Source organism: Mytilus californianus, unplaced genomic scaffold, assembly GCF_021869535.1.
Source record: "Mytilus californianus isolate M0D057914Y unplaced genomic scaffold, xbMytCali1.0.p SCAF_11, whole genome shotgun sequence".
NCBI classification, from domain to species: Eukaryota; Metazoa; Mollusca; class Bivalvia; order Mytilida; family Mytilidae; genus Mytilus; species Mytilus californianus.
Window position 1 is genome coordinate 46,569,119 of NW_026262593.1, and position 15,855 is coordinate 46,584,973.

The window sequence follows — 15,855 nt, forward strand, 5'->3', positions numbered from 1 at the left end:
CCATCAATCAAGATGGCCGACATGGCTAAAATAGTACATAGGGGTAAAATGCAGTTTTTGGCTTATATCTCTGAAACTAAACCATTTAGATCATATTTGACAATGGGGTAAAAATGTTCATTAGGTTAAAATCTATCAGTCCTGAAATTTTCAGACGAATCAGACAAGCCGTTGTTGGGTTGCTGCCCCTGAATTAGTAATTTTAAGGAAATTTTGCAGTTTTTGGTTATTATCTTGAATATTATTATAGACAGAGATGAACTGTAAACAGCAATTATGTTCAGCAAAGTAGGATCTAAAAATAAGTCAAACCATGACCAATATGGTCAATTGACCCCAGAAGGAGTTATTGCCCTTTAAAGTCAAATTTAACAATTATTCGTAAATTTTTGTAATCTTTTACAAAAATCTTCTCTCCTGAAACAACTGAGACAAATTTAACCAAACTTGGCCACAATCATCACTAGGGTATATGTCCGATGACCCTGCATGCCAACCAACATGTCAGACATGGCTAAAAATAGAACTTAGGGGTAAAATACAGCTTTTGCCTTATATCTCTGAAACTAAAGCAAATGTATAACGGTTGCATTATTTCATGCATCAATTGTAAATAAAAATAGCAGGTGAGCGACACAGGCTCCTTGGAGCCTCTAGTTTAAAATGTCATAGTAGCACGCAGACCATTTCAAGCTAATAAAGGGGCCTGTGCTGAAAGTTTATCTATTGTGATCAAAAGCATTTCAACACTGAGGTTGTGAGTTTGGAAGGCGCTATTCAATGAAAACTGACTGCCAAGATAAAGTCAAGTAATCTGAAAGTGGCGTTAAACGCCAACAACTTATTAGTGGATAAGGAAAGTTTTTAAACCTATTATAACCTATTGTAATCCCCCCCCCCCCCCCCCCCGTTTTCAAAATCCTGAATATGCATCCGAATGTTACCCTGTGCCTGTTAGTATTGCTCTGTTGACAGTGTTTAGATTCCGTCTTTTACCATGTAATTTGAATAAAGTCATTTACATAGTTATAGATGAATGATTAGGACATTTCAATTTCACCATTAAAAGCATTTCATATGTAATTCACATTGAATTCGTATAAATGAAGCTAACACTTGATAAATTTGGTGCGTTCGAAGCGCTTTTCTGGATTAAAAAACGCTAAAATTTAAACGGACAGAATATGCCAAACTGAATACCAGTGAACACTACTGGTGTTTGACTATTGGAATATGTTTCAAATGAACTTTATGTATTATTGCTGTTCTTCACAACATTATTTTAGTACAACGTAAATCATATATATTTCTTTCAAAATGACAATAGTCTCAACCTTGTAAATTACATGATATATCCTTTATCCGTCAACATGTCCGGTTTTTTAATAAAACGCAGTTCAATACATGCACATGTCTATAACCAATGTAATAAGAGCCTGTATCATTACATCACTGTTGGTATATAAGCGTTTGTAGTATTTGGAAGAAATAGCCTCAACACGAAATATGGAGACATATTTACTTGTTTTAAGTCTTGCAATATTTGTTGGGCAAGCCTATTCATGTTGTATGCCACAAAAACTGGAGGGAAAAGTGGGGATGTCAATTGGTTTAAAAAATAATGGAGATCCGTTGGGCATCACGGTAAGTGTTAATTTTCAAATCTTTAAAGTGAATTTCTAGATAATACTTAAATCTTGTTTCTTTTTTAAACTTTTTTCTGTATAGTTTTTTAAAGGCATTACACAAGGTAGTATATCCCTGTACTGTTTATATGAATAAGAAGATGTGGTATGATTGCCAATGAGACAACTCTCCATCCAAGTTACAATGTATAAAAAGTTAACAATTATAGGTAAAGTACGGCCTTCAACACGGAGCCTTGCATTGGCTCACACCGAACAGCAAGCTATAAAAGGCCCCAAAATGACTAGTGTAAAACAATTCAAACAGGAAAACCAACGGTCTAATCTATATAAAAAACGGGAAACACCTATGAACCACGTGCACACCAACAAACCACAACCACTGAACAACAGGCTCCTGACTTAGGACATATGCATAAAAATTCAGCGAGTTTAAACGTTTTAACAGGAGTCAACCTTCACCCTAACCTGAGACAGTAGTGTAACATTACAACATAAAAAGACGCACTATAAAATATCAATTGAAATGGCTTTTCTCGATATCTGAATTACTGCAAACGATCTTGAGTATAAGCGGTATAACTACTTACCAATAGGTTTAAGTGCTTTGAACTTACTTTTAGTAACTGCGTGCATTCTTTGATGCGGTTTAAGATGTAATATTTTTGTTTTGTTTTAATATCTATTTTACACGTTTTTTAAAGTCAATTGATTTTCCTGCACTGCTCTTTTATTGTTTGTTTTGTTATGTTCGTATTGTAACTGTACCAATTTAGATTAAAAAAGGGGGAAGTTTGAAATCTTAATCAAGTGTAACCCCGCCACATTGTCTTGTGTCTGTCTACAGTCAGGAACCTCTTTTAGTAGTTTTCGTATGAAATATCTTAATGGTTTGTTTGGTTTTTTTTTATTTGGAGAATTTACTTTGAACGGCAAGCAGGTCTTCGATTGTTATTGCTAAATTTATTTACAAATTTTATATACTCGGGATGATTAAGTCGTAGCTTGACATAATGTATTGCATACAATAGGAAGACTGTGTGTTTACCTCTAGATGTATTTTGCTTATTTTTTCTTTGGGTTGCTGTCTCATCGACCCGTTATCTCCCTGTATTCTATTTTTAATGTTAATCCTCATGCATCTACAAGACAGTACACTGAAGATAAAATTGAATATAATACAAAATAGACACAATAAGTGAAATCGTTACTGTAGTGTTTCCGAAATAGACTAAGTAAGTAGTTAGTCTGATCAAATATGCATCACTGCCAGTTGCTGGCATGACACGGGTTATGTTCTTCTCATATATTTTATGACGGTATAATACTAAACCCCTAACAGGAGGGAATGTGCCTGATATTCATATGATGAAGACATAATCTTTCAATCAGTTTAATTGAGGTCTGGAGCTGGCATGTCAGTAACTGCTAGTAGTCTGTTGTTATTTATGTATTATTGTCATTTTGTTTATTTTCTTTTGTTTAATTCCTATTCTGACATCGGACTCGGACTTCTCTTATACTGAGTTTTACTGTGCGTACTGTTGTGCGTTTGTTTTTTCTACATTGGCTAGAGGTATAGGGGGAGGGTTGAGATCTCAAAAAACATGTTTAACCCCGCCGCATTTTTGCGCCTGTCCCAAGTCAGGAGCCTCTGGCCTTTGTTAGTTTTGTATCATTTTTAATTTTAGTTTCCTGTGTATAATTTGGAGTTTAGTATGACGTCCATTATCACTGAACTAGTATACATATTTGTTTAGGGGCCAGCTGAAGGACGCCTCCGGGTGCGGGAGTTTCTCGCTGCATTGAAGACCCATTGGTGGCCTTCGGCTGTTGTCTGCTCTATGGTCGAGTTGTTGTCTCTTTGACACATTCCCCATTTCCATTCTCAATTTTATACTAGTGTTTTATTTGTCAAACATAAACATTTTACTTGCATGATCAACTAGACGGTAACCAATAGAGGAACTGAAAATGCTAACCCTTCCGGATCACCTGAGTTCATCCAGATTGTTTGTGTAGTTCTTGTTACTCAATCTTTCATCTACTGTTTCATGTTCATGTTTTATTGTTACTGGTATTTTCGTTGTTTTTTTTTTGTCATGATACTGTCTGCTTAATGTGACTTTTGATTTTTTATTGCCCTTGGTTCGTCTGTCTTTTTCTTTTCAAAATTCAGATAGAAGGCTTACAATGAACTGCGCAAAATGTTTCGGGTTTAATCCCCTGTTAGTACAGTGTAGTAATTTACTAAAACATAAAAAATGATTTCATAAATTATGTATGGCCAATCGTAATGTATCGTATAATAAATGTTGCGGCGCTGATTTCGTGTTTTGCGGAGTCAGTTTTTCTGAGAAAAAGACATATTGAGAAAATATATCAGTAAAAGCCATGTAAATACTGGACATCGTATATACATGTATTTGTACAATGTGAATTCATAAAATCTCAAAGATCTTGTCATAACTTCACATTGTTTCATGACGAATTCCAATCGCCGCTTTCTAGTATAGATGCAATTTCCCACAAATTTCTTGAACACAACAGTCAATTTCTCGCATTGCCCCGGGTTTTTAGCACCAAATATTCTTGTATTGGATCACGATGTGTGCATTCGCATTCATTTTTTATTATTAGTTATTAGGTCGTTTTTCAAAATGTTTTAATGTAAGGCATACACCATTTACTCTAAGAAAAAAAAAACTCGAAATTTAAGGGAGATATGGTGCTTATTGTCTGGGAACACTTAGCAAACATTTCACTTTTCCGTCCACATTCTATCGGAACGCGTTAAAGACGGTAATGAACATAAAACTAATTATTATTTTTTTTTATTTCCAGGCAATGTATGACAAGTGGGCAATGGATACTACTATAGCAAAAGGCTACCTTTCTGGAACACTCTACGTCATGGGTTATGAAGTTCACCAAGAGGTTTTTCAGGATTACAGTCAAGTAAGTCAGTGTGACATTTTCATTTTTCCATGCAACGTGTTCAAGACGGTTTAAGAACATTTTGGATCATTCAAACACTAGAGACAACTGAAATTAGCCGATATTCAAATTTCGTAAATTAATTTAGTATTATATTCAAATCAAAACAAACGCTTATGCAATCGCATAACCTCCATGATTCCTTTGCAGGGAAAGCGTCTGAATAGGAGGATTGTTTATTTCAGAAAAGGAATCTGGTACAAAGATTTTACAAGGTAAACGACCACGATAACCAAATAGTTCACAATGCATGGTAGCAGCTAACCTAGTTCATCAACTATCTAATCCTTACAAACGGCTGAAAGCTACATAACAGTGTTTCTTAGATTTGTTTGGGCTGGATGAAAAATAAAAGTGAGATATGAGTTTTGCTTTGTGCTAAGGGTCTCCCTGTGACTTTGAGACGAAACACAGCAATTTCTGTTCTGAATCCTGGCATTTGGTATTAATAAACTGTACCTGCATTTTTTTATTTTTTTTTTGTCGTGAACCAATCTATGCCTTTTCCATTTCAGGGAATACAATACGAGCTTACAATGGGAAATTGCACTGCAAAATCATTACCATTGGCCTTTAAACCCGTAGGAGGAAAGTTTTGTATGCCACGTAAGTACTACATATAAATATAAATACTCTGACAGAATCCATAAAGATTTGATCATTGGTGAATTACTTATCAATTTTCTTTTTTAATTCCAATTATTACCATCGTAGACTCATGGAAATTTGTCTCGTATATATATCACCTTTCTAAATCATTTTTATATGGTAAAATGTGAGGCTAGGTCAAACATTTCTATTCAGTTTCGAACAGACTACAAATTAAATAAAGGTTTTGTACGGAAGCCCATTTAGGACCTTCCAAAAATATAATTTGAATTCGAAATCACGAATTGTATAATTTGTTATAACAGATTAAATTTGTGATAACGAATTGGTGGAAATCGTTATAACAGATTTTATAATTCGTAATTACGAATTAAATTCGTTATCACCATTTTTTGTAATTTGTGATAACGAATTAAAATCGTTATAACGAATTGTATAATTTGTTATAACGGATTACATTCGTGATAACGAATTTGTGGAATTAGTTATCACAGTTTTTTTGGTAATTTGTGATTTCGGATTAAAATTCATTATCACAGATTTTTAGCTCACCTGACCCGTTTTTAAACTTTTTGGCCAAAGTGAAACAAACTTGGCCACAATCAATTTAGTTTTAACGAATTTTATTTGCAAATTTATAAACAGGCATTGGACACTTAATTAGGGATTTTGTTTGTTTTTTGTTTTTGTAAAGGGCATAACTCAAGAACGGTAAAAATGATGCCACCCAATTTCAAACTTGATCTGTGTTTTGAAGTAATAAACATTGTGTAGTAGATTAATAACATTTGGTTGAGGCAAACTAAATTTAGAGAACGGAAACGACAGATTTATCACTTTGTCTATTTATAAAGGGGCATAACTCAAGAACGGTAGAAGTGACGCCATTCAATTTCAAATTTATCTGCGTTTTGTGGTAATAAGCATAGTGTATAAGTTTTATAACATTTGGTTGAGGCAAACTAATTTAAAGTTAGAGGACGGGAACCAATTTGGGAATGTACGCGACGGACGGACTGGACTGACAGACAAGGACTAGAATTAATGCCCCCATCGCCTAGCGGCGGGGGCATACAAAACGTGTTTAATACTCATAATTCGTAACCGATGCATTTTTATTCATTATTTTTTATTTAAAGTCTTTTTAGACCGGCGATTTCCTTCGTGTGTATCGCCCATGAATATATTTTACACAGAGGCAACAGAAGTAGTTTTGGCAACATGGTTTATCGTAGAGTAAAACCCAGGAAAGAAAATCGAACAGACTAACCATATTCAAGTTTTTGTTGATATGCTAATAATTTAAGAATTATTTGATAATGACGAAAACATTTTAGGAGAGCATGCAATTCAAAAACAAACAACAGATATAAGGAAGAAGAAAATGGAATATAATGTGCAAAAGTATTTATAAGATAAGGTTAGCCTGGAGTGTAGTGAAGTGAGAGAAATAAATAAGGATATCTACTACATGTATAAAGAATGTGTGCGATGAGCCCGCCTGCGGAACAACATGGCCAACATGGCCAAAAATAGAACATAAGGGTAAAAAAGGGTCAATTGCAGCTTTCAATCATGTGGAATTATTTGTAGATCTTTGCTTTCTCAGTGATCATTTTCGCTATAATAATTGATTAAAAGATTCTCTCTATCTATTATAATTTTCAAAATAATAGTCAAAACACAAAATAAAAAAAAAACGTCAATAAAGGAAAATTATTCCTATAAAAAGTAATCTTACAATTTTGATGTAAATAGACAGTACTGAAATCTTGTGATTCCAAACAATTCTCTTTCTATAGCGGTTTTCAAGATAAAAGAAAAAAACTTGCATTTTACCCTTGTGTTCTATTTTTGGTCATGTCGTCCATTTTGTTACGCTTGCGGGCTCATTGCACACATTCTTCAAACTAGAAACCATGATTTATTGCTCTCACTTCACTTCACTCCAGGCTAGCCTTATCTACTTGTGCACTTATATTCTATTTTCTTCCTCTTTATATCTTGTGTTTGTTTTTGAATTACATGCACTCCTATTATGTTTTCGTCATTATTAAATAATTGTTATATTATTATAGCATATCAATAAATGTGATTGGTCTGTTAGATTTTCTTTCCTAGGTTTACACTTCGATAAACCATGTTGGCAAAACTACTTTCGTTGCCTTTGTGTAAAATTTATCCATGCGCGATACACACTAATGATACATGTATTCGCCGGTCTAAAAAGACTTTAAATGAAAAAGAAGAAATAAAACTATATCGGTCAAGAAATATGAGGATTAGACACATTATTTTTCTGGAGATTTTTGGTGTGTAAACTGGGTCGCTGACTAATAAACTTATATATCAGTTTGTAAGTTAACCCGCCCATTTTACACGTGTACAGTGTTTTTGTGTTTATATTTTTACATGGAGAACACGTCATTAATGTTGTTTCAGTTTGTGTCCAATCCCTTTTTCTAATTTTGCAAATAAAATGCGTTAAAACTAAATCGCCCCGGATTGGGGTCAAGTTTGTTTCAGTGAGGAAGATTTTTGTAAAAGTAATGTACAGCGACGGGCGTAAAGTGAGGAGAAAAGCTCGCTTAACCCTGTGGGTCAGGTGAGCTAAAAATCTGTGTTAATCATTTTTAATCCGAAATAACAAATTACTAAAAAAAACTGTGATAACGAATTCCACAAATTCGTTATCACGAATGTAATCTGTTATAACAAATTATACAATTCGTTATAACGATTTCAATTCGTTATCACAAATTACAAAAAATGGTGATAACGAATTTAATTCGGAATTACGAATTATAAAATCTGTTATAATGATTTCCAATAATTCGTTATCACAAATTTAATCTGTTATAACAAATTATACAATTCGTGATATCGATTTAAATTCGTGATTTCGAATTCAAATTATATTTTTGGAAGGTCCTAAATCGGCTTCCGTAGTTTTGTGAGACAATGTATGAATATTTTCTATATACTGCAACTCTTAAAATTGTTCAAAATTCAATATTTTGCAATATCAATACAAATTACTCCACAAAGTTATGTGACACCGCTAGCCATTTATCGGGGTCATTGTACACACTTCGCCACGAATTGGGTTCTATTGCATAATATCGGGCTATTGGAATATGAACTATTTGGCTTCCATCCACGTTCCCCTCCCCGTGACCATATAAGTTGAAACAATAAAGATACCAAAGGATACACTAAAGTTATCAGTTAAAGAAAAGGGCTGGAAATACCATGAACGAAAGAAAAGAGGATGAAAAGGAAACATAATGATGATCATAAGATACTCTATCATAAACTAAATTAAAAGTCAAATGTGCTCCGGATGAGTAAACATTTCCTGTTGTTGTATTTTTGCTACCGTAGTTGTTTTCTGTTTTCACGTTATTTGTTTATTTTTTATTCATGCAATCATGGTGTCTTTCTTTACCCAGTAATTGATAAAGATTTTCAAAATATTTTAAATGGATATATTAATATTATTTCTATTTTTCAGCTTCCTCAAAAATAATGACGAGCTATAACGGTTTAGCTGATGACACACTTGATTTTGACATGTATCTGATTCATGTCCGTGGTTGCCAAATTACCATGTCAATGACGACAAAAGAATGCGCACCATTATCCGAAAGTTTCCTAACACAAGAAGGTATCTTCAATATCGGTTTCATGGGCCTAACCGAAGGCATTACAGACCCTTCTGTTTTCGAAATGCCCGAGATCTGTAAGGTTCTCCAGCGATCGATGAGAAAGAGAGTACGTATTATTTAAACAACAATCTGGATTGGTTTATGTTAAAATAAGAAGAAGTGGTATGATTGCAAATGAGACCATGAACATATCGCGTTATAAATTATAATTTCGTGCGGCCGCAGCGCTTTTCTGGATTTACCTTCATCGGACAACTATATCCGCCAGAGACCAAGACTTATATAAGATGTAAGGCAACTATAGGTCACCGTAAGGCCTTCAAACATGAGAAAAGCTCATAACTTTTTTGGTTTGCATTTTGAATTTTTCATTATTCTCCTTGCATGAATACTCATTTGCACGAACTTTTGAAGTTCGGCCATTTTTTGGTAATATCCGAACTCCTCATAGTGATCATGATCTACAGAATGTATACTCACACCAAGTTTGTCACATTACATTGTCGGATCAAGAATGAGATGAGGGGGATTGGTTATAAATCATGTAAATAAAATTTAGCTAGAAAACTATAGGCAACAGAAACTCGCTTTAAAATCTATCCAATTAAATAACATCTTTTATTTCGCTTTGCATAGAACTTCGACGAGAAAACGAGTCAATATAGATCTGCCTTTAAATCAGATTGAATCAGTGATGTCGTCATGAATTGGTTGGTGGTGGATAGAGCAAGAGAATATAATGATGTTAATGGACGAATAACAATTGAATGTTTTTCGTTTGCGTGACATCTAGATTGCAAACATTTCATGCCTATTAAGGCGAAGTATACGTAATTGCACGCTTCTAGCGGAATTTGGGATAAAAAAACGTGCGTCGTTAGTTACGCGAGTTATCTTCCCTACTCCAAGAAAGGAAAAATGGGCACATTAAAGAGAAATTACTTCGTAGGGCCTAATATCACGAATCCAAACAAGTTTTCCTGTGCTATCTTAAAACTTCAAAGAAATTATAAGAATGACTCCAATCAGAAATCTGAGTATCCTATTGTGAGTTAGTCTGACTCTATTACCACTGTTTTTGTTTTAGACACGCAAAAGCACTGAGGTACACAATACATAAAATTGAGAATGGAAATGGGGAATGTGTCAAAGAGACAACAACCCGACCAAAGAGTAAAAACCCACCAATGAGTCTTCAACACAGCGAGAAAATCCCGAACCCGAAGGCGTGCTTCAGCTGGCCCCTAAAAAAAAATGTGTATTAGTTCAGTGATAATGGAGACCATACTAAACTACAAAACATATAGATGAACTAAAATTAAAAATCATACAAGACTAACAAAGGCCAGAGGCTCTTGACTTGGGACAGGCGCAAAAAATGCGGCGGGGTTTAACATGTTTTATGAGATCTCAACCCTCCCCTATACCTCTATGCCAATGTAGAAAAAACAAACACACAGCAATACGCACAGTAAAACTCAGTTTAAAAGAAGTCCGAGTCCGATGTCAGAATAGGTAACAAATGAAACTAAGCAAAATAACAATGATACATAAATTAACAAAGGACTACTAGCAGTTACTGACATGCCAGCTCCGGACCTCAATTAAACTGATTGAAAGATTATGTCTTCATCATATGAAAATCAAGCACAATCCCTCCCGTTAGGGGTTTAGCTTAAATTAAATGATAGAATTGGCTAAAATTCGATGAGAGAATTGCTTTTCATTAATACTTTTGAAATATCAAATAAAAATAGGGGGTCACGGGCCTTATTTTCATAAAAAAAAATCCCCAAAATTTTTAAATAGTATTATACGTTACGACACTTATTTTTTTGATGACTAAGTTCAATCTTTTAATTTCAAGTTTTAGGTATTTTGTTGTATAATGAATGATACGTGGTAAATATTTAAAAAAAAAAAAAAGTATTTTTGCAACATGACGCTCAGAAAAAGACACCCGATCTACCTTAAACTGTGGCAGATAGTTGTCTCATTTTTAAACACACCACATCTCCTTATTTTTATATCATATTAACAAAACAGCAATTCATTTGCATTATATACAGGCACAACCTGTATGGCACTACACTAGGTAAACTCGTATAGCATAACATTTATCTATGAACAGTCTCCTTGCATTACACTAGGTTCTGCAATGTGGATCTACGGCGTTAAAGTACAAGAATTTTTTACTGCCATTAAAATACATGTATAAAGGTATCTTGGATAGGGGACATACACTTTACCTTGTTATGGGTTCAATGGGTTGAATCCCGGGTTCTCTTTACGTGCCGGTAGCGTGGAATCGGGTTGAGTTTTATGTTACCATATGGACATAGGTTCTTCTGTCTGCTGTAAGAAATCCAAGGAATGATAATATTTCTATAGCCAAGTCAACCCTGGGAGGAAATATATTAGAAGATTGGTACAAATGTTATACAATAATAATAAAAAAAAAGATTAAAACCCTTGTAGATGTAGTTTATCATTAGACAGATGGACATCAAGACCAATTTGGGGTACCATACTAAGATGCCTTACCGAAGGTTGAAGCAAACGTGAAACAACAATTCATGTTTCGATTGTGGAAACACAATCTCTTGTTGATCTTGTAAAACACCTAGCATGTTTTACAAGTAACCCCTAGCGCTTTAGACAACTACACTAATGCAAGGTATAGACTATTAAACACATACACAGTAAGTTTATAATGCGCCTCAACTGAAATGTAACTGTGCTTTCTTTTTCAGGATGTAAGAGAGTCACCATTCATTCCTTCTATCTAATGTCAAAAGAAGAGGACTGATAATACTTCTCGGAAATCTTGCATCTGTTCAAGTGTACCAAACAAACTCTCTATCCTTTCAAGTATAATCAAAATGAAAACTAGACTCTTTACGAGTACCAAATACACTTTTTACCGTTGTTCTTTACTGTAATTAATAGTAACCAATACAAGAAGTAGTAGTTAATATACTTTAATATTAAAATAGACTCATGAAGGTATCGAACATTCAATAGACCCCCCCCCCCCCCCCAAAAAAAAAAAAAAACAACAAAAAACAAAGACAAAAATAATAATTATAATAAAAATAAAAATACATGCATGAAACATTCGTGTTGATTTGTAATGATTTCAAATTACTAAAAAAAAAACACATCATATATGCACCAAATAAGAAGGAAGAGAAAGGTACCAGTCTTGTATTACAACTCCAGTTTTCAAAACATGGAGTTAAATAAAATAGTCCATTTTTTTTCTCAATTTTTTTCTGGACTCATTTTTTTCTGTTTGATGAAAAGTTTATGCTGTATCAAAACATCTATTTTGATTAAAACAAATATTAAATCTTTTTGGGGATATCAAACCAGGAAAGTGGAAGGATATCGTGTTTACTGAAAATGGTGCGGCCTAGTAAAAACAGCTAACAGAAAGTAGAAAAAAAGTAGTTTTGACTTCAGGGTTTCGTAACTTTTCATTCTTCGTGGCATGGCCCACTTTTTTCCCATTAAATCACAATTTCACATTACAACATACATGATATGTACATGAAAAACATTTTCTATGTAGCATTTTATTTTAATTTTTTTTTAAAGAACAGCTGTTTTGCACTGATGTACATGTAAGCCTATGGAGTAGTCCATTACAAGACTGCAACCGAGAATGAGTCAGTTGTATAAAGAGGAATAACTCTAGTTATATTCATCAGAACACAAATCACTGTTGAGCTACATGTAATAAAAATATGCTAATCATAGTCACATATATACAGCAACAGATCGTATATATATTTGATTAGATTCTCTCCTTACTTGAATTTTTTGTTTTATAAATAGTTAAAAATGAAATAATGAAATCTAATTGTTCGTTAGTCATCGTTCAAATTAGTTTATATTGGACAAAATGGGAAAACTATGGAAAAATTGTTCAAGAAATTTAAATTTGCTGTAGCATAAAGAGGACACGTGAACATAAAATGGATTTCATCTCCTACCATATTTAATGTGCAATGTTGACAGATCGATTCTTTCATATCTTGCGACTTTACAACGGATGGTTTGGTCATGCATGCATGTTAAACAGATGATACATAACTAAACTCTTTTACTTTCTGTCCCATTTATCCATCATCGAATATGAAACAATCGAGAAAAGGCTCGCTAACAAACTACGGCTGGAAATATCAACGTGCAACACAGCCGTTTAAAATCGAACATGACGGAAAAGATTACAATCTTTTATATTTCAATTACCATATAAATCATGACGAAACTATAAAATTTCCGATGGGCGTATCAAATGACACATTATGACGTTATGATGGAAAATGGAAAGGTTACGACGAATCATGAGGTTAGATTGCGATGGAACACGATGCTATATGTAACAATGAAATATGACTTATGTACGAGTGTATATGACTGGATTGAGATTTATCATATTTTCACGAAGGAAAAAAGGTCGCCGCTCTACCGAAGTGTCTCATATTCCCTTTTAGCCCGTATACATTAAATTTAAAAAAAAAACTATAATATGCAAATTTTTTAAAGACCTCTCTTTTTAAATATGAAAATAAGGAGATGTGGTGTGATAGCCAATAAGACAACTCTCAGTATCCACCAAAGTTCAAATGAAGTGAATGTTAGCAATTATAGGCAACTGTACGGCCTTCAACAATGAGATAAACCCATACCGTATAGTCGGCTATGAAAGACCCCGACATGAAAAATATGAAACAATTCAATTGAGAAAACTAACGGCCTTATTCCTAACAAAAACAATTTACGAAAAACAAATATGACCGACATGAACCAACTACAACCACGGAACTACAGGCTTCTGACTTTGGACAGGCACATAAAGAATTTGGCGGGGTTAAACATGTTTGTGAACGCAACCCCCCTAACCTGGGACAGTGGTGTAACAGTACAACACAATAACAAACTATAAAAATCAGTTGAAAAAGGCTTAACTCATCAGATCGATACAAAGCAGAAAAACATAAAACAAAAACACAGACCCGAAAATTTTGCTATTCTATATAATGTTTTAGAATGAGATGTGTATCTGAAATCGACATTGTGACATCTCTTTTTATATACTTCTTTGTGTGTATTTTTTTCTACAGATCATTAAAAAAGTTCAGCCAATTATTCTATAGTTACGCTTTTGCTAATGATGTGACTCTGCTGGTATACCGTTATTTTATCAAAAATGAAAAAGGAGTAGTGGCAATAAGGCCCATATTTGGCCCAAGTATTAGTGCAAATCAAAAAGTTACATTCATATTCTTAAATTTGTCCTAACTACACTAAGGTACAAGAAGTTCAGAAAATAGAAACAAATTTCACATTTCACGAGTTAACATTGCAACAACATGAATAAAATATGACAAAATTTGTTTATTTTGTAAAATTTGTTGATACTATTTGTTTTACTTAAAGCTTATTGATAGAGGAATAAACTGAGTATAAACGATATGTGCCGCAATGACCATTAGAGGGGTTACGGAGGACCTAAATGCCAAAATACGCGTGAAAATTAAGAAATAGCCAATTTTGAATAATGAAATGGATATTTTGAATAATGGAATGGACTGCTGCGACCCTTTAGCCCCTAATTATAGATATACCTTATACCTCATTCGAAAGCTTATTAAGAGAGAAACAAAAGTTATATAGTCAATATGTTCCACAACGCATATTAGAGGAGTAACGAAGGACCTAAATATCAAAATACGCGTGAACATTAAGAAATAGCTTATTTTGAATAATGGAATGGACTGCTGCAACCCGTCAGCCCCTAATCAAGGAAACATTTATACACCAAATTAAAGCCTATTGATAGAGGAATAAACTGAGTATAAACGATATGTGTCGCAATGACCATTAGAGGGGTTACGGAGGACCTAAATGACAAAATACGCGTGAAAATTAAGAAATTATACAGCCAATTTTGAATAATGAAATGGATATTTTGAATAATGGAATGGACTGCTGCGACCCTTTAGCCCCTAATTATAGATATACCTTATACCTCATTCGAAAGCTTATTAAGAGAGAAACAAAAGTTATATAGTCAATATGTTCCGCAACGCATATTAAAACATATTTAACCCCTCCACATTATTTATGTGCTGGTCCCCAAGTCAGGAGCCTGTAGTTTAGTGTTTGTCGTTGGTTCATGTCTGTCATATTTGTGTTTCGTAAATTGTTTTGTTATTAATTAGGCCGTTAGTTTTCTCAATTGAATTGTTTCATATTTTGCAAGTTGGCGCCTTTTATAGCCAACTAATAGCCGAATACACGGTATGGGTTTTTTTCTTTATTGAAGGCCATACGGTTGCCTATGCTTGCTTACATCAACTTTATTTGAACTTTGGTGGATAGTTGTCTTATTGGCAATCATACCACATCTTCTTATTTTTAAATTGGTATATGTTCATGTTAATATGATTTATTGTTCTACAAAGTGTGAAAAACCGTGAAAAAAGAAAGCAGGTATTCCTATTAGACAGTCAGGCTTGGGTACAATGTACTAGTGTGGATATTTAAACTAGGGAAAATGCTTAAAGGTAAATTATCACTTGAACATACTTGATAGACAAGACATCATATACCCGCAACAGGCAAAATAACAGCGAGGGACCATTGGTATACAATTACTCTCCTTTTAGCTTAGATAGAAGTAGGTTTGACAAAACACATTTCGACTTTTAGAGTAGCCTTTATTTTAAAAGAGAGGCGAAGGATACCAAAGGAAAATTCCAACTCATTAGTCGACAATAAACTGACAACGTCATAGCTCAAAAAGAAAAAGACCAAAAGACAAACAACAGTATACAAAACACAACATTGAAAACTAAAGACTGAGCAACACGAACCCCTTCAGAAACCAGGATTGATATTAGGTGCTTCGGAAGGGTAAGCAG

At 33.9% G+C, this 15,855-nt stretch overlaps 1 protein-coding gene across 1 annotated transcript; it reads left to right on the plus strand.

Annotated features, from left to right (window-relative positions):
- Window positions 1-1,399: 1,399 nt before the first annotated feature.
- LOC127720190 (uncharacterized) lies at window positions 1,400-11,884 on the plus strand. The gene is made up of 5 exons (XM_052226666.1): window positions 1,400-1,644; window positions 4,491-4,604; window positions 5,159-5,249; window positions 8,767-9,026; window positions 11,674-11,884. Exons 1-5 carry the CDS (start codon window positions 1,507-1,509, stop codon window positions 11,707-11,709), a joined length of 639 nt encoding a protein of 212 aa, XP_052082626.1. The 5' UTR covers window positions 1,400-1,506; the 3' UTR covers window positions 11,710-11,884.
- The last annotated feature ends 3,971 nt before the right edge of the window (window positions 11,885-15,855 follow it).